Below are 20480 nucleotides of genomic sequence, written 5' to 3'. Positions count from 1 at the left end.
ATTGACTTATCTTATCTAACAAAAAGCAATAGTTTTTTTTATTATTATTTCCAATTTTATTTTCGCTTTTGGCTTGCATTTTTGTGCACTTGAGGTCTTAGCGAAGTTTCTTGAGAAGTGTTTTCTTATCTTTAATTAATGTTTGGGATTTAAATGTCCGAGGTAAAATAAAAGTTTTCGTGCATAATTAATGTTACTTGATTTCATTAAACTAATAACATAGTGAATGACTTAAATTTCATATACAAATATTTGTTACATACTGGCTTGTAATAAAGTGAATATAATATGTCTACATCTCGGCAAAAGCAGTTATAAGGTGATTATTATTGCTTTTAACAATTACAGGCTCTAATGTAAGTATTGTTAATTTGTTATTTATATATTTGTATATTTTCACACACTTTACTTATTAACAATTACAGACTTTAAGGTATTCACCTTAAGTACACACACAATAATATTCTCAGCAGCGACAATGAATCTTTCATAGCCAATTACAGACTTTAAGGTGAATAAATAGATTTTTGATTTACAATTTCAAAATATTTTAAGCAAAATGCTTCGATATGATGAATAATTGAATTCAACAAAAAAACTAATATGCATAGCTCTTTTAACAAACTATGACCTACTTTAGTTTTTTCTGATCAATAAGTTGCAAGTGAACAAGAAAATAATTTGCAGGGAAGCTAAAATCGCAAATAGTGGCTTGATGTGTTTTAAATTGTTACACACGAGTGTCAAAGAAAACATTGTGATTCAAAAAATTTGTCTTCAGCTATTCAATCTTTCTCTACCGCAGTAGACAGCAGAGAAGATTCTAATAACTAATGATTGCAGTGTAATAAACACTTGTTTATCCCACCATTTTCCTTTTTTTAGAAATATTTTCTTTTATTGCTTCTAAAAATATCGAAAAATAAAAAATGTTTTATATTTTTCGATATTTTTTATTCATTCCCCCTTAACTGGCAAAATATAAAAAGGCCAATCCAAGAAGAGAATTATTCTAATTTAAGAAAATCTTAACTTATAAACTCAAACAAATCCTCTGAATATTTTGCCGATTTTTTTTTCAATTTAACAAAAGTCCTATGCTTTAAGAAAGTCCTAATTTAAGAAAAGAAAAATTTAGTATATATAAAATAAACATTTAGAGAAAAAAATTTAGTTATTTTAACTACCTAGATATCTCATTGTTTACCCGTTTGATTAGGGCCCTACGAGTTCGAGAGTTAATAAATTTGAAAAACTCAAACTTGTATTTAACTCCCTTTGAAGCTAAAAGTAATAAAGCGGATGAGGGGTAGGGATGGAATGGTGAATAAGATTTCAGTGTACAATAGCTCTCGAGCTATTTTTACAATAGCTGTTTTTTTCGCTGTATCAGCAAAAAAAACCCGACCGCAAACATTAAAAATTTATTTATGTCAATTGTAAAAACTCCAGAGAGCTGAAACTACAAGTCTCAATTAGGTTTAGTTAAGATAAAATGGTCCTAGGTTACGATCTAAAATCAGAACTAAAATATCTGTACTTAAAGCTAATATAGAAGGTGCCCTATTGTAGACGACAAACACGATTGTAAGGCAGGTTGCTCTTTTGATTGCGTGTAGCAAATGGGATAACTTTATTCAAGAAGGTAGAAAAGTAGGCTTTTACTTCCACAAGGTCGGAACGTACGGTTCAAACTCTTATTCTAACTTGAATGCCAGCTGATCTCCAGTAATGTTCAGCTGAAACCACCGACGCCTATTGGTACTAAACAGGTCAAAAATGATTTAAATTTTATAAAAAAATCTTTGATAATTCACATCTTTTATTCTACGTAATGTGAGGAGGGAGAATTAATTTAAAAACCACGATCGGGAAAAGACGTACATACAAAGACTCATCAACCTGCCATGTAAATAATTGATTAAAGATAAAAGCGAAATGAAAAAAAAAAACTTTAAAAACAACGATCAGGAAAAGACGTATACACGAATACTCATCAACCTGTCATATGAATAAATGATAAGAAGATAAAAGCAAAATGAAGAAAAGTTAAAAACAACAATTGGGAAAAGACGTGCACACGAAAACTCATCAACCTGTCATATAAATAAATAACAAGATGTAAGCGGAATGAAGCAAAATTAAAAACAACGACTTGAAAAAGGCGTACACATGGAATCTTAATCAACCTGACATAAATAAATGATGAAAAGATATCGCAACCGAAAACAAGCAAAAACTTTAAAAGCTCAAAAAAAAAAAAAATGTTTTACGGGAAGACAGAGTTTTACGGAAGGGAGATGGAGTTTTTTTCAGAGAAGTAAAAAGAGAGTCTTAAAAATAAGTAAAAGAGAGTTTTTAAGTTCTTAAAAAGAATTTTTAGAGAGAAAATCTTTATAAAGGTTTTTTTGAATAATCAAGAAGTTTTATATTGTTTAAAATGAAAAAGAAGAATAACTTGATAAACAGAAGAAGTTAAGAAGTAAACAGAAAAATCCGAAGAAATGTTAGTGAAAGAAAAATAAACGGCCGTTTCAATTAAAGAAAAAGAAAATATATTCGTTAAAAAGAAGAAGAATAAAAAGAGGAGTACTTAATAAAAACAGAATTAAACACTTAAAGAAGAGTAAGAAAGTATCATTTGTAATTTTACGAACGTAACGAATAAAAGAGTGCTAACGATTACACACTAGAACTTATATTGAGATAAATTGTGTAATAGAATATAAGAGGACGGAAAACACAACCTTGGCCTTTCCTAACCAAATATTCACCAGACATTGGCCTTTCCTAACCAAAAAAATAGTCCCACAACCCTAACCTCCTTCATACCTCCCTAAGTTGAAATATAATTGGCGCAATATCTTTTGATGGGCATCAAACGCTATGACTTTTAAATTAACAATGAGCAGATGCCCTATCTTGTTGAAAGTGCATACCGCATTGTTTAACTTGAAGACGTAAAAACATTTCAGGCATTTTCTTCTTTCCTTTCTGCTCTAACTAATTTTCTACTTCACTTTTCTCTTCTTTTCTTTTCGTTTCTTTTCTTTTCTTTTCGTTTCTTTTCTTTTCTTTTCGTTTCTTTTCTTTTCTTTTCGTTTCTTTTCTTTTCTTTTCGTTTCTTTTCGTTTCTTTTCTTTTCTTTTCGTTTCTTTTCTTTTCTTTTCGTTTCTTTTCTTTTCTTTTCTTTTCGTTCCTTTTCTTTTCTTTTCGTTTCTTTTCTTTTCTTTTCGTTTCTTTTCTTTTCTTTTCGTTTCTTTTCTTTTCTTTTCGTTTCTTTTCTTTTCTTTTCGTTTCTTTTCTTTTCTTTTCGTTTCTTTTCTTTTCTTTTCGTTTCTTTTCTTTTCTTTTCGTTTCTTTTCTTTTCTTTTCGTTTCTTTTCTTCTCTCTCTCTTTCCCTCTCTGAGAGAGGGAAAGAAAGAAAGTGAGAGAGAGAGGCTCTCTCTCTCTCTCTCTCTCTCTCTCTCTCCCACTTTCTCTTTCTCCTTCCTTCTCTCCTTTTTATTTATTCTTTTTCAAGTTTAAATGTGAACCTAAAAGAACAATGTGATGCTTCAGTTTGCATCTTTTATTTGATTTAGCTGACAATCTGATCATTTACACAATTGAAAATAGACATGAACATGACAGAAACAATAGGTTCGAAGAAGGCATCTCAATTTTTTAAAGACTGAAATCAACAAAATGTGTTACATACTAATTAAACCAAAAAGAAATTTAAAAACCCTTGCACATACTGGCCACCAAATCCAAATAAAACAACTACAAAATTATATTTCGATCTTGAAAAAAATGGCAGTGCATAGACAATAATATTCTCAGCAGCGACAATGATACTCTCAGCAGCGACAATAATATTCTCAGCAGCGACAATAATATTCTCAGCAGCGACAATGAATCTTTCATATTCTCAGCAGCGACAATGATAATCTCAGCAGCGACAATCTTTCATAGTAAATTACAAAGTCTTTCATAGTAAATTACAAATCTTTCATAGTAAATTACAAAATTGTTTACTCTGATGTTTCAGATGAAGAGCAAGAAAATGATTATGTCCAAAACAATTCAAAATTTTTGTATCAACAAAAAGACTTTTATGTCAAACTTCAGTAAAAGAAAAATTTCATGTTGATGCTTCGTACAAATCAAATTGACAAGGTTCCTGTCTAACTAGTTGGCACCATTGATATGGATTGCCGTTTTCATGTGTTTCGAATGATCATGTGTTTCAATAAAAATAAACTGCTAATTTCGAACTTACATAAGAAATTATTTCTTATGGTCAGGCAAAAATCAATCAGGAAAGTATGAACCTGAAGTATTTAACCATTAAGATGAATTTATTGAGGATAAAGAAAGATTGCAAAAAAATGTCAGAATAAAGAGATCTTTAAAAAAGCTTCGAGTTTTTTTTTGAGAAATAGAAAAAAAGAACCAGAATTTTCATGGCATTTTGCTGCAGAATCCTCATAAAAATTGGTATGAAGGCTTTAAATATTTCACACCAAATACTAATAAAATAATGATAAAAATAATACTCTTGAATTATTTAACAGAGAAGTGATGAATAAAAATACATAATGGAAAAGCATCAGTTCTCAAGATTTAAAGAGGTTGCATTTGAGAAGGTTGCAGAATGGTCAAATGAACATATAACTAACATGAAAAAAATACAGCAACGAACCGAAAGTTACACTAACTTTTTGACAAAAGATTATCAGTGGGCCAAGACCAACAAATCAATCTCATCCAACCAAAAAGATGAACCAACTGAATGATAGTTACCTGCAAACGGTGAAATAAAAGATATTCAGACAAATATAGATTTAATCAAACAAATGAAATGAAATTTTTTTGATCAGTTCAAACAAAAAGCTTTGCAGTCTAGACCTTAGTTAAGTTCAACAACAAAGAAAATTGATCACATAATATATGTAGTTGTCAAGATTTCTTTCACAAAATTATGTGCAAACATAGTGTTAGTTTTGCAATTCGAATGAAGTATTGTAAACCCCCTCTGACAGCAAAGGATTCTTTGGTCTCCAACATCTTTTTTTTATTGATAAAAAAAAAGGATGTTGGAGACCAAAGAAATCTACTTTAGTGCAACTAAGAGACTGACAATAGATTTAATTTAATCATGGTAAGTATGACCATGTATGGTATGGTAAGTATGACCAAGTATGACGCATTACGCTTAGTTTGTTTTGAAAATCGATTTACGCATTCAAAGTTTTTATTCAAAAATATAAAAGTACTTAACATTTATGAAGTGAATGTATATAAAATATTATGCTTTATTTTTCAATGTAAAATCAATCCGTCCTTACACGTTTTTAAAGATTTTATTACCTTAAAAACAAAAAATAAGTATACACTACAAAATGATAACTCACTCTTTGAACCCTTTTGTCGAACAAAATTCAATCAGTTCTGTATAGCTTATCGTGCACCCAATCTCTGTAACAAAATTGTTTTACCTAATTTTGATTTATCAATTACCTGCCCAGTCTTTAAAAAGAAATTAAAAAAATTCATTCTCTTTAATGACAATATGTTGAAATACTTTTAAAATTAAGAAATTTGTGTAAACACGCTCTTTTGTTTTTTGTATTTTGTCATTTTTATTTGTCTATATCTATCAATGGCTTAAGTTATATTCTATTATAACTTTTTATGGTTCTGGCGACAAGATCATTAGATCTTCTATCAGATACCAAGTTTTTATTTAAATTAGTCTATATATCACGGATTTTATTGCATCACGAAAGCATATATCTCGGATTTTGATGTATTACGAGAACATTTGTCATGGATTTTGTTGTATTACGAGAGCATATATCACGGACTTTATTATATTACGACTAATTAAATGTAAAACTAAAAAAAAAAAAAAAAAAAAAAAAAATTGACAGTATACAAGAAGACATGTTTAAAAAACTTTAACAAAGTTTAAATGTTCAGAAGAATAAAGGGAAAGAAAGTGAAGAACATACTTTTCTTTGAGATTTGCAAAGAAAAACTCTTATTATTTAAAGATAAAAAAAGGATAAAAAGTGAAAATTACCCAACCAACTGTTGAAGCTATTTCCAAAATATTAAAATACTTATTTTTCCATTAATATACTTTAATAAAATGTTTAATTGTTGTAAATTATTACTAAATCAATCTCAAAACGATAATCTTGATTACAGTTGCAAGATAAGGGAGTTTTTTAGGGTTGTTTATCACCAGAAAATGATAAAAGTTGCTTTAAATATAACTAGTTAGCAAAATGATTCCAAAACCGTTTTCTGTTTTTTAGCTATAGTTTAAGATGCGCTTTCTGGTCTTCATTGCATCGATTATGGTTGTTTGCATTAATGGCAGCGAAACAAACTTAAACTTAACCACTGAGGATTTTTCTGCTACAACAATTTACACTTCAATTAAATCTATGATAGCTACTGAGATAGTTATGACCGATAGAGATAAGTCAGATAAAACCAATGAGGATTTTATTTCTACAACAGTTTATGCTTTATCCCAGTCTGTAATAACCAATCAGACAGTTGATATTACAAAGATAACTCTTAAAGAAGTTTGTCAATTACTTGGATTTTCGGCGGAGAGTTGCTCCTGCACAAACCCAAACATGACCACTATTTGTGCATTTGTAAAACAAGGAAAAGAAGATACCGTAACATTTCTTTGTGATAACTTGTCAAATAAAGCAATAGGTATCTCAAATCTTATATCCTCAGCACTTGCTTTGGTTGGCAATGGGTTTGTGATTGGCTTTGGATATATCGGTTGGGGAGAGCTCTCTAGATTTCGCCTACTAATTACATGCTTAGCTATTTCTGACTTTTTGTTCGCGGTTATCCAAACTATTATAAGTATACCTGAGACATGGACATGCCGATGGTTGTATGGTTTATTTCTTTGTAAAGTTCTTCGAGCTGTACAAGCTGCGAGCGCTAATATAGCTGTAGGTTTCATAGTCATTGTTGCAATAGATAGATATCTTGGTATTGTACACCTGTTCAGTGCAACTTTAAGTAAATCCAGATTGATAATAGCTGTGAGCATCAACGTAGTGGCAGGTTTACTTTTAGTTGTTCCGCCGTTGGTAGTTCTTCAGCTCGGGAACTTTACAACATGTGAAGAAAAATGGAGCAAAAGTAATTCTAGCGTTTACAGATGGGTATTGTTTTTAGTATATTACCTCATACCAATAGCTTTGCTAGCTGTTCTTTATACAATAATGATTGTTTGGCTGAAAAAAGCTTATATAAAGAGCAAAGTTTTACACGACGAGCAGCAAAGATTACGCGTGGTTAAAAATAAAAAAACGATGATTATGCTCATTTCGATTTTAGTGATGTTTGCAATATTAGTTCTTCCAAACCGAGTTGTTTGGATTATCAATGAAAATTATGATCTGAGCAACATCAAGAATCAAAACGTGATACGGTTTTTAAAAATGATATCTGAGATTCCGTACGGATTTCATGCTGCTGTAAATCCTATTATATATTTAGTGGTAGATGGTAAATTCAGATCTCAATTGAAAAACTTGCTCTGTTTTCTAAATACGCGTTCTTCATTAAAAATGTCGTCATCTCGTAGTAAGTCTTAATCACTCATTCAGTTGAATATTCTTAGCACAAAAAACGGAATTCTTTTAGAAGAAACTCCTTCAGTTTTCTTGATATACGGAAAGAACAGGAATAAAACACAAAGTAAAATAGACACTAAATACTAAAGCTATTTTTAAAAAAGTCTAAGAACGTGTTGATTGCGTTAAGTATTGAACGTGTGAACGTGTTGAATGTATTGAATATGTTAAGCGTGTTGGCACCCAGTTTTTAATACTTCACAAAGCGGTATTTTTCAAAAAAGAAAATTCTCCACGAAAAGATATTTTTTACAGTGCTTCATGAAGATTTTGATACGCATTAAGAAACACTTTCAATTTCCTTAATGCGCTAAAGACCCATATATAGAACAGGAATAAAACTTAAAGTGAAAAAGGCACTAAATGCTAAAACCATTTTTAAAAAAGAATGTTTTGACTACGTTACATGTGGAATCTGTGAACGTGTTGGATGAATTGATAATGTTGAACGTGTTTACATCCAGTTTTTAATACTTTTCAGATTAAAGCAATATTTTAACCAAATACGCTTCACAAAATGATGTTTTTCACAGTGCTTTATGAAGATTTCGATATAAATTGTTAATATGAGCTGCACTAACTCTTACAAAATTAGGAAAGCCTAAGACACAACGGACTGTAAAAGAAGCAATATTAAAGTGATTCAACGCTCTTAAATCTGAAGTTCTTTAAGGTCATTTGAAAGCTTGACAAAGGTGTTTGAAATTATGATAAAAGATAATATAATAAATTGTCTAAAATTAAACTGACTGTTTTTTAGAGAGAGAGTTACGGATAAAAATAAATTTCAATGAATTCATGTCTTCATAGAAAAGTACTGATTTTAAATATTAATAAAAACGTGTGTAAGGGTATGAAGGATACACTGTAACAGATTAAGTTATTACCGGGTATATATATAGCACAAACCAACCCCATGTAAATTAAATCCGTCCTAAATACTTCTATCGCCTCCTTGCCATCTTGGTATGAGAAAGCAATTACTATACTTTTCAGATTTAAATCTTTTAAAAAAAACTTGGGCTTTGATTCTGACAAGTTCTATTTTAGAAATCTTCAGTTTTAATCACCTCTGCACGGATACAAAAAATTTCATGATATTCAACTAGAATAAGAATCAAAACAGATACCAGAATAAAAACTAAACCAGCAAAATATCAGGAACAAGAACCAGATCAATGACTAGAGTTATCTAGAATTGATTCTAGCATTAAAATAGAAGTACTATAAATAAAATAATTATTTCAGATTTTTAATAGTTCATCCATGAGCTAGGACGATGATGGAAGTTTTTAGAAATTCTGAAAGAAAAAGTTATGTAGAAAAAAGATATCAAAATCATTACATATGAATTACAAAATCATAAGTTTGGCAATGGTAAGCTGTAATATTCATCATTAACAGGTCCAGTGTTGCTATAGATGTAGATTGTTCTCAAGAGTGCAGTCAAAATATTAGTGGTTGGAATTGTTCTAAGAAGCTTTAATAAGATTCAAAAAGCACTGGAAACTTTTACCAATGATTGCAGACAAAAGAAACTTAAAATGAATGCTCAATACCTCATCGAAAGATGGTCAAAAAAACTCAATTGAACTTTGAGTTTTTTAGACTATTGTTTGTTGTTTTAACAAAAAAATGAACAAAAAAGAGCCATAAATGAACAAAAAAGAGCCGTAGCATAGTGTTTTTTTTTAATGGCAAATAGAATAGGATGAAGAAATGGAATTTCAAGGAAGTCCGAAATTCAAGATTGACACATACCTTTCTGATATTAAATTTGAATTTCTAGTGAACATTTATATAATGACAAATTATTGAAAGTTTAAACTTAATTTTTACCGCATCGGGAAACATCGAACTTTAACCTGCATGCGCGATAAAGATTATTGTTTTCTAATGCGTTGAACATGAAGTTTAATTTGTGTGCGTGCGTATGAGGTAAGTAGTTAGTTTGGGGGATTAGCACTTACGCTAAAAATTACAAAAAACTGTAGGAATATTTGGGAAACGACGCACTATTGTTTTTCCGGGGATACTATGTAACCAGCTGACCAGAGAACACCTTCTGTACAGGATGATAGAAAACATGTTTTCACATCCTGTAGAGGCAGTTTAGAAATCCATTTAGTACGTCTGGAGAAATAAATTGGCTTTGAGGTTTTGATTCAGAGGTTTTTGGACGTGTTTATGTGAAAAAGAATTAATTCCATTGAATCTACTGAAAAATGGTGGAATTTTAACCCACGGGTATGTCTCTATGTATGCAAAATTTCAATTAAAAATATTTTGCGGTAGCTGAGTTACAGGGCTTTTGGTGTTCTTAACGGTCAAATCTTGACACTCGCTTTAAATCGTTTTTGTGACTGTACTATTATAGCTTGTTGACCAGACAACTTTAAACATAGACTCTTTACAAACTTACATTTTTAATCATATTTGTGCCCATTTTTTGGCTGCCTTTTGAGGGCATTATTTTTTGCTAAACTGGGCTTTTGATGTTCATAAAGTATTGTTAAGCGAGAGTGTCAAGATTTGACATCTTGACACTCTCGCTTAACAATACTATTTGACTATTTTAACTTTAATGTTTAAATCACGTCATTTTGCTACATGTTGTCTGTTATACTAAATTCTAAGTAACTTAAATTATAAGTAAAATATTTTTATTAGAACTTTAATTTTAGTTTGCTTGACTGTATAATACTTAATCACGCTCTTCCATGGAGGTTGCAGATTATTAACCTATTAAGCACAAAAACTAAAAACAGTCTAAAGAAAAGAAAGTTTTAAGGGTAAAAAAAAGCAGCAAAAAAAGTTTTTTTTTTCAAATTCAAAATTATTTTCATGTTTTAGATATTAACTCACGTTACAAAAAAAATCGCCATCTCACAATTTCCAAAAATCATCAAAACTGCTGTAAAAGCAGTGCTAAAAAGAGGCTATTAAGCTTCTAAGTGTTTAAAGTGTTTAAAATATCTTTTATTTTTATTTTGTTTTTGATGCCACAAAATCAAAAAACAATAGTAAAATATCAATTAAATGATATACAAAAAGCCATAAAAGAAAAGAAAACTTAATAATTTCAAGCATTTATTGTTCATTCTGTGTCCAAAAACACTTAGATTGAATGTCTCAAGAAAGAAGTTTTGATAAAATGGATTTGTGGAGCAAAATGCATATTCTCAGCTGCACAAGAAAAAGAGTTAAAAAATTATATTTTCAAATGTAGCCAGGTTTTATACGGATTAATAATTGAAATGGTACAAAAAATTGCTTTTTTTTTGTTTTTCAAAATAAACTAAAGCATAAATTTGATAAAACATACCAGTTGCCAGATAAAAACTGGTATTATTCTTTTGTAAAAAGGCATTCCAATATTTCATTGGGAAAATCTGAGCCCACTTTATTAAAAAGAAAAAATGCATTTAATGAAGCAGAAATAATTAAGCTAACACAAAACGTTCAAGAAACTTTCGTAAAGCGTTAGTAACGGTCGGAGACGTTCTAAGAACGTTCTAAGAACGTTTCCAAAGTTTTTCGAAAGTACTTGTACGTTTTGTGTTAGCTCGGAAGTAGGCATCTGCAGATTGCTCTCCTAATGTGAGGGTCGAGAAAAGTGGTTGCTTAAAATTGGTAAAGAAATTAGAATCTGGAAATTGTTTAAATGTATGGTACTATTCACAGGTAAAAAGTGGCAACTAAAATTGTTTTACTTATTCTAATCAAAGTAATGCACTTGATTATAAAGCGAATTAATACAAATAAGCTAATGCCAAATGAGATCAACTTTTTAAGCTATTAAAGCTATGCACGCTTTATTTGAAGAAAAAAAAGGCAGAACGTGTGAGACTTTTACTTCACATTGAAGTGAGATGATTCTCAAAAGTGAACTGTCTAAAAAAATTTTTAACCTACAACCCTGACATGAGTTATCTGTTTATGGTCGATGGTAAAGCATGAGTTATATGGCTAATATCTCTGAAAAATTTATTAAATTACAGAAACAGCTTCAAAGAAGAAATAATGCTTTTGTTGAAGATAATTTTTTTCATTACCTCTATTGAAATGTCAGAAATATATTTTCAAAAAATGTTTCCAAAAGCTTTATTGGCTCCAAAATGGAAGGTGACTGATAAAGTTTACTAGTTAATGTTAAACATCTGAAAGGTCTACTTAATCTTTGAATTTAAAACAAACTGATTTCCCAACCTGGATTTCCGGCTAAATACGGATTAAGTGCCTTAATATTACTGCTGAAAAATGAAAATGTAATATTTATAACACAATAAGGGGAGCTGAGAGTGAAGCTAAACTGGAACCCAACTAAACTGGAACCCAACATAAAACTTCAGAAGCTAGAATTAAGCGTAATGGTCTCATTAAATCTGAACTAGAAATATCAAGTATTTACTAAAAGTTTTACTAATATAGAAAAATCTTCCATTAAAATACTTTTACACTTAACATCTTCCATTAAAATACTTTTACACTTAACATAGAAAAATCTTCCATTAAAATACTTTTACACTTAACATATAAAAATCTTCCATTAAAATACTTTTACACTTAACTAACGCTTAGGTGGAGTGTTAGCAGAAAGAAAGTAAAAAACACTGGGATAATGCAAATCAAAAATCTCTCAACTAAATTAGGAAAATTAAGCATTTAATTGTTGCGTATTTGATTGAAATACAAACTTTAGATAACTAACGCAAAGGCTTTATGGAAATTTATCAGTCATATAATTATACCGTATTTTTTATGTATACAATATTTAAGTAAAAAAAAATAAAACATACAAAAGTTAATGGAAAAACAAGATCATATTTCAGAGGAGTCATTCCTTCACTACAAATTGTACGCTGCAAAAGTAATTAAATGTTCATTCTTGAAAACAAAACTTAGAGTGATATCAATTAATGTCAGTCTAAAAAGTTAGTCTATTTCTAGATAAAATGTATGTTCGAATAAATTTTTAACAACATCAATATATATATATATATGTATATATTCTGATGTTGTTAAAAATTTATACAAAAAATAATTTATCAGATTACCATTAAAATTAAAAAATCTTTTCTGAGTAAACTTTTCGTATCTAAGTTTTACAATTTGTTTGCTTTAAGAATGACAAAATAAATTTAAAATGACTGTTACTATTTGATTACTAGTTTCTTGCTGCTTCTTTTAACAACATATTTAACTTGTTTTTACTAACCAAGTGACCCATTTAAAAACCAAGTAGAGAATTTCTGTTGCTTATTCAATTAAGAGACTAACCCTGAATATTTTGCCATATGAGAAGAAATATATAGTGTTATGTTAGGAGTATTTTGGTTTGGTGAAAGCAAGCAGAATGATAAAGCTTTTTTTGAAATTCAATATATTACCAAAACGTTTACCAACATCTTAAATCAGTGCGAATGAAGAGAGCTTCTGCAACTTGTTCTATCTCAAAAACATTCCCATTGAAGTATCAAACATGGTAATGCTAAATAGGGAGTACAGTGCAGCTGATCTAGTAGCATTGAATTTTTTAAACAATCAATTAACTACTCAAAAAGACAAATATTGACAGGTAGCTTCAAAAACAATCTTGTCTTCAGAAAAATCGACCGAAGGTAAATGAGCATTTTTTAATTCTTTTAAGTTTTTAATACCTTCTCCAATACAGCTTAAACTGGTGTTTCCTAACTTTATAACAGCTTCTGGGACTTCCATAGTTGGGAAGATTAACAGATAGCCTTCTGTATTTGGATTGAGGTGATGTTTATGAAATATAATATTAGGAATGACCATTTACATATTATATTCACCTTTACAATAGCTAAATCATCAATGGTTCATATTTTATACCCAATCATTGATGATTTAGCAATTATGAAAATGGAAAAATCATAAAGGTTGTATCTAGAAACGAAATCTTCCAAGCATATAATATAAAAAATTTTCATTTCTCGTTTTAACCAAAATGTTAGTGAAATTACTCATATTATGATAACTTATTTGCTTTAGCCAAGACCTCAACCAAATGCAAATCATTTTTTTGAGCCGCTGTTATTTTCAGAAATCATTAAAGAATATTTTATTTGCCTTTAGACTGGAGAACTTTTTATATGTACATGTGAATGAATTGTATTTAGAATGTTTATTAAAACTTACTCAAAGCTGTAAAGTTTTGGCAGATGGTTCATTTTGATCCAACTACAAAGTTTGAAAACAATTTTGTTTATTTGCAACTCTCTGTTGCAACTCTCTCAAAAATTTTAAAAAATTTTTGGCTGATTTTCTTTAAACTGATTTTACAAGCAATGTACAAGATTATACAATTATTTCCAATAATTTTCTATTCATGTGACTTGGCCAAATAAAGAAATGGTAAGATATGCTTTAGGTTAAGGTTAGGTTTTAGACATTCCGCCTTTTTTTTTTTTTTTTTAAATTTTCAATTGATTTATTCCACAAGTTTCACCTGGAACTTTGGATTGCTCCACCATCATTTGTCTCAATATCCTAACGGTGTGAATGTTTTTTTCCGTTGTTTTCATTTTCAATCCAAAGTAAAGCTTTGGATTGAAAACGAAAAGCAAAATTTATGTTTGGTTCATGTCTTGGATTTTAAATTTTACAGTGACCTAAGTTCACTAGTTTATACGAATAGAATTTCTTACTTTAAGTTAATTATATAGTTAGTCTTTTGCTTTTTTGAGAGAATATTAGATATTGGCTTGGTAGGTTAGTCAAGCATGCTGGCTTTAAAGAATCTTTTAAGCACTTTTTTATCACCATTGTAGATCATGGAGATAATATTCTTGAATTTTAATTCTTCTTCTTTCTTTTGACGTCCAATATCTAAGAAATGCAAATTTTTTTACATCTTAGACCACAAAATCAATGATCGAAAGGAGTCTTCTATACCAAGATAATTTTTGTAATTCCTATATCGGCCTTTTTTGAAGTGCTGTCAATTATGTTTGGAGTCTGCTTTTCAGCAGTTAACGCTGGATTTTATGTCTTGAACTATAAGAATAACAGTTTTACTTGCACTAGTGTCACTTTAAACTGTTTTTTTTATTATTATTTTTATTAGATAAGTACATTATTTACTATTACTTTTAGTATTTGTACATTATTTACAACTTTGAGTACATTAATTACAAATAACTTCGGAAATAATTATGAAAATTTGTAATCTTTTCTTACCTTCTAAGCATCGTCAATGCAAAATTTGAGTTTCTTTCAATACTTTTAACATGACTTTCAGTTGACCTAAAAAGGTCTAGCAAACAGGTTTCAGCCATTTGTATTGCTGAGTAAAATAACCTTTTACTGTAATAAAATACAGCCATACAGTAATTGATAAGAATGCTCTAGAAAATGCAAGAACTTGCATGTTCAGGAGCATTTTAACAATTTTGAATTGTTAAAAATTACTTTAAAAAAGAAGCTTTGTGCTGGAAAAATTACTTACGGAGTTGTGCTGGAAAAATTACTTACGGAATTTTGTGCTGGAAACTGAACTAATTAAGAATTTGGACTGGGATGATTACAGCAAACATTTTAAAAAGCCAAAAAAAATTCTATTTTTAAGCACAATGTTTTGTTTTCTTTTTTCAGTGAAATACCTGTTTATTTAGAAATGTTGAAACAGTACAAATATGAGCGAAGTGTTAACTATACAATAAATGCAATATAAATTTAATTGGCAACTTTCTTTCAAAATGAGTACGGATTTTTTAAAAAAAGAACTTTGAGCCGTAGTAAAATTTTCAAAGTTTTTAAATGTTTTTACTTTCACTTTTAATGGTTTATCACTTACCTAATTAATCAAATACCTAATTTAACCAATCCTATGTTTTAGAAATTAGGTATATAAATCTAAAACAACAAAAAAACATTAAAAAGAAATAAAGATCACTTAAGTTCAAGCTCTCTCTCTTTCAAAAAAACAAACAAAAAAAAAAAAAAAGAAAAGTAAAATTGAAAACGAGTATTTGGCAAATACTTCAAAAAATTGGTTTTCAACATAACCAAAAAATGACAAGCCAATAAATCCTGGACCGTCGAATAATGGTATTACAGATAGAACAACTGAACCACTACACCAGGTTACCCAGATAATTCCAAGTTATTCTTGTTAACTGTGGTTCTTGATCAAGATAATTTTAACATAACGGAACAACCAAACAATATTACCATTGAAATGAACTTCAAAACCAAACGCTGCAATACCTTTAGAAAAAGCGTTTTATAAAAGAATCATGCTTGAAAATTACTTGAAGGGGCGAAAATTTAGAATAAGTTTGTTTAAACAGCTCTTTAGTAGTAACTAATATTTGCAAAAGTTCAAAAATGAAGAAAATGTTGGAACTGCATGAAGGTGAAGAAGATGGGCGAAATAATTCAGACATTAAAAAAAATTCGCATTGATGTTCTTATGATAAGTTATTGAAAGTTGCTGAAAATTTCAGATTTTTGTCTGGTTAATCCATTACAGCCTGACTGCCACAAAACTAAAATACTTTTGATTGACTTGGCTAAAAAATATGGAAAAGCCATTAAAGAGGCAGAGTATATGGATTGATTTCTGATTTTAGGCATGTCGCGTTTTTAATCATTCCTGAACGAACTAAATCTACGGTCACTATTGAATTATTTCAGCTTACTATTCAAGATTACAATTTAAAAGAATTGCATCAAAATGTATATATCATATTTAGAACTATTTTAAACATCCTTTTAACAAGAGCTATGTGTGAGCGCAGTTTAATCCAGCTGTAACTCATAAACAATTATTTGAAATCAACAATGGACTACGAGAGGCTTTCAAACACGGCTATTATAAGTGTTTTGTACGGTGCTCTCTTATTTTCTTCCCCCTCCCCCCCCCCCCTTTTTTTTTTTTTCTGCTTTTGTTTAGTGTGCCTCTAAACGTAAGTTTTTAAATAAAATACTAAATAGATAATAGTTAAACATTTAAAAAAATAGTTTCAAACTTTTTACTACCTTAAGATAAGGTTATAGCTAAGAATACAGTTCTAGGATAGGGAACTATATTATGATATTTATTAATTGAAAGGCCATCTTTGACGTGTTGTTCTATTATTTACGAAGATTTTATATTAAAAGAAAAAAAAAAGCATTAAATATGGCTTTTAAAGAAAAAAATGTTTTAAAATCGAAAAAACAGAACTTCAAGTCCAAAAAATAGAGAAGAATCGTTTTGAAAGCATTTATGAACCAAAAGTTGCTGCTTAAAAAAGATCTTTTAACTGAATATTGTCTAGAACAGCACGAAGCAGAACGTTGTATGATTGAAGTGCTAAAAATAGAACGAATGCATTACTTATATGCTATATCTTTAAATTTTGTATTTATTGTTAGTTCACAATATATACAAAATTTCTACTTTTATATTGGATTGCCACCGTAACCAGTTTTAAAAATTAAAGACATACCGCGCGGTGGGTAATAACATGAGAATACAAAAAGAAACAAAAACATTCTATTTATGCAACCGATTTGTAAAATGTCGACATCCTTGTAGAAGCTTACCACAATATTTAATGCATTAACTAAATGTATAGCTGCCAATAAAAAGTAAAGTAATGAAAAAAACTCTTTTGAAAACAGACTAAATCTATACATCGTCATTGATATTTATAACGGTGTAAAAATCAACACTACATTTCCATACTACTATATGCAACAAATAATAGCATGCCGTAAACATGTATCATTTTTAAAACTCAATTAAACTTAATCTTTTTGAAGGGTATGATATTTTTTTTCAGCAATGACATTTTACAATTTCGTAATTTTGCTTTTGTCTTGTAATAAAACGGAAGATAACGCCCTTGTTTCTTAATTAATCATTTAATGTTAAACGATGAATCAATAAAATAGTTTCATCTCTAATACATGACAAGAGACCTGGTTTCCCAACCATTTATTTGGTTCAGAGGTTCACTAGATATTTGTGGATGGTATTTTAGAGTTAAAGTGCCTATAGTCAAAAAGTGCTTCGTAACACATTGGAATGCTTACAGTTTAATTCTAAATGAACCACGCATAAAACCTTCTACTTTCCACAGTTTAAATTTTTTTTTAGTTACTCTAAAAATATGAAAATGAAAATTTTTAAAATGTTGGAAGTTTTAGATGAGATTATATGTAAGAATACCAAATCGGTTGATGATATAGCATGTAAAGAAAGTATGCAAATAAAATTGTCTGTTAACAGGACTCAATCATAGTAGATTTAATCCTCCACTACAGTCAGGCAAGAAAAAAATATATAATTGTGTATAAGTTTACTAGGAAACATACAATTCATTTTCAAACGTTGACTCGAATATCGAATATACGAACATCTATGATCCGTCTTGCCATTCGCTCCCGGGCAGGCGTGTTAACACGTCACCAGACTGCTAACTAGAACCGCCTTTGACGCTTTAAACTGATTCAGAGTCTGAAACCACTTGGACTTCAATATTGATGTTCACCTCTGGTTGAGACATTTGAACAGGCAAGTTGAACTTTGAAAACTGCAGTGCAAGAAATCAACACCTTCATGGTTTAGGCTTATAACTAGGAAACAATGGTAATGGTATAACTATAAATATAACTCTTATCTCATCTGAAGCCACGTCTGTCAATGTAAAGATATTCATTGTGCTCGACACTATAGCGAAATTTGTAGAAAACCGCTTCATAGGAGTAGTTAAGTAGCTAGTTAAGAGTTGCCATCAACCTTGTCGCCCGCTGCTCGCTGGTTGCTATTCGCGCCGAGTGCAGTAGAATTTGTAAACGCCCAGTCACTGGTCTCTACCCCTAACCGCTGAGACTTGCTCGCTTACTGCTCGATAACCCGCTCCCTTGCGAGGGCACCGCTCATTCACTTGCTTGCAAGGGTGCTACTTCATAGACTATCTGTTTTACACTCGCTCACTAGCGAGGGCGCTTGCTTGTGAGGGCGCTGCTCGATGGCCAGCTCACCACTCTGAGTTACCTCATAGGCTCAGAGGTAACTCAGAGGCTATCTCAGAGGTAACTCAGAGGAGTTAGCGCTGAGAGGTACCATAGAGGTTTCCTTGCAGGGAATCGCGCTATGCCTCATCCATCTAATTCTGTCCTACGGGCTACCATTTAAATCTATTCATCGGAAGAGGAAAATCAAAATTGTTTTTCCTTTTGTTCAAAAAGTAGAATTTCAGAGAACGACTGTGATGTTTATACTCGTTTTTTGACTGAGTTTTGTTTTTGTTTTAGCGAATCAATTTTTTTAAAGTTAGAGTTAAAAAAGTATGTTAATGATGACTCAGAAGATTATGATTGTGCAATACTTGAAAGTCATAATCGTTGTACTAACCACGTCAATGAAGAATAAGCCACGTCAGGAAATTCTTTTCCTGACTTGGCTTTTTCCAGAATTCTTCGTAAAAATTCTTCATATGAGATGAGATTGAAAATGGAAAAGAAGAATAACGTACACTGCTGTTGAGCTGATGAAACTTGATATCTCACAATTTTCTTTCCTTCTTTTTCGGAAGGGTTTCCTTCGGGAAAAGTTAGATTTTGGTAACTGCTTATTTGTCTTGTTTGTATGTTCATTCTTGAAAATAAACGGAATCTTTTTGTATCGGGTTCGACCAAAACCAAAAGCTTTGTTTTAGGAAACTTCTTCATGCTACTTCTAACATTTTTTTATGCTTCAGCCGGTTTTGGCTAAGCACTAGATAATCGGAGCATAATATTTGGAGGATATTTTTTTGTGCTCTTGATCTCAGCTCTTCAAAAGTTTGGTCCCGATGCTGAATAGCTGTAATTACAAAGAACCTCGGTTCTCAGTAAATAAAACAGAGATTTTAACATAACAGCATTGGCTTTTTAAAGTTTTTTAAAATATAATACTGATAAATAATCGTATTGATAAGTAACCTGTATTATATAAATAAACAAAATATGTCAAAGAAGAACAAGAAAGGAATTCACTCAAGTTATAATAAATTTAAACAGCTTAACTCCTGTTCACTCGATCGGTTCCTCATATACTTTTCCGCCGTAGATAACACAGGGGTGCGTTTTTAAAAAAATTTTCTGTTCCTGAGGGTTTCTTAGGTAATTCCTAATAAAATTAGCCTCCTAAACCCGAATATGACATTCATTTTGCTCAATCAGGTCAGGTTATTGATATACAGCTCACCTATTTTTTCTGAGAAAAGCATAATTTTCAAGAAATCTCTCATTTTCATTCTAGTAATATAATTTATTGCAATAACTATTTGTAAACTGAAAAAATGCTCAATTTCACTTCTTTATTAACTTTAAACTTAAAAACAACTTTTGAATAATCGAATACTGCAAAGAAAAAATCTATTTCTCGATGAAAGAAGTTCTTAATGCCTTCCGTTTGTAAAAAGTTATAGATTCGTCGCGTTTAAGACACCAACAATAGTCAGCTAACATGTTTATGTCCCAACGTCCTTGATGTCTGGTCTCCATCGTTTTTAAATCCTAGTTGAATCTTTCACCCTGTTCCTCGTTGTAATCTCCACACTTTTCAGGAAAATAGTCAAGATGTGATTGGAGAAAATGCATTTTCATTGACATGCGAGTTCCCAGTTTTTCGAAGCTTTTCCTAAGCTAATTGACATGTGAAACACATTCAGAGCTTATTTATTTCCCAGAAATCCTTCAATTACTGTGCTTAATGTTCGCCATGCATCTCGTTCAACGTCTACCATTTTGATATCAAAATCATTGTCCTTTAACAGAGTTCTAATTTTGGGACCGTCAAGTATACCTGCACGTAGC

General features: G+C 30.3%; 2 protein-coding genes across 3 annotated transcripts in view; one reads left to right on the top strand and one right to left on the bottom strand.

Moving 5' to 3' along the window:
• Positions 1–257: 257 nt before the first annotated feature.
• Positions 258–8409, top strand: LOC149886189 (neuropeptide Y receptor type 6-like). 2 transcript variants are annotated; one of them, XM_090092910.1, is made up of 3 exons: positions 273–319; positions 426–511; positions 6309–8295. In XM_090092910.1, the coding sequence occupies exon 3, from the start codon at positions 6321–6323 to the stop codon at positions 7623–7625; it is 1305 nt and encodes a 434-aa protein (XP_089949036.1). In that variant the 5' UTR covers positions 273–319; positions 426–511; positions 6309–6320; the 3' UTR covers positions 7626–8295. The 2 variants fall into 2 exon arrangements, with proteins under 2 accessions (XP_089949038.1, XP_089949036.1); XM_090092912.1 differs by lacking the exon at positions 426–511 and having other exon boundaries at positions 258–356; positions 6309–8409.
• Positions 8410–15580: 7171 nt separating this feature from the next.
• Positions 15581–20480, bottom strand: part of LOC149886187 (uncharacterized) — a 55884-nt gene continuing 50984 nt past the window's right edge. Inside the window, exon 17 of the transcript XR_016454207.1 lies at positions 15581–15896. The gene's annotated coding sequence lies outside the window, so the exon portion shown is untranslated. The remainder of the gene's footprint in view (positions 15897–20480) is intronic.

This window comes from Hydra viridissima, unplaced genomic scaffold (genome assembly GCF_058129835.1).
Source record: "Hydra viridissima isolate aposymbiotic clone 2 unplaced genomic scaffold, HvirCarnegie_v1 scaffold_7, whole genome shotgun sequence".
NCBI lineage: Eukaryota > Metazoa > Cnidaria > Hydrozoa > Anthoathecata > Hydridae > Hydra > Hydra viridissima.
Note: the sequence above shows the minus strand (reverse complement) of the source record. Positions and strands in the feature narration are given on the sequence as shown.

Bases quoted from the DNA above. Each gene is read 5' to 3' on its own strand.
- LOC149886189 (XM_090092912.1), top strand. From the start codon at position 6,321: ATGCGCTTTCTGGTCTTCATTGCATCGATTATGGTTGTTTGCATTAAT.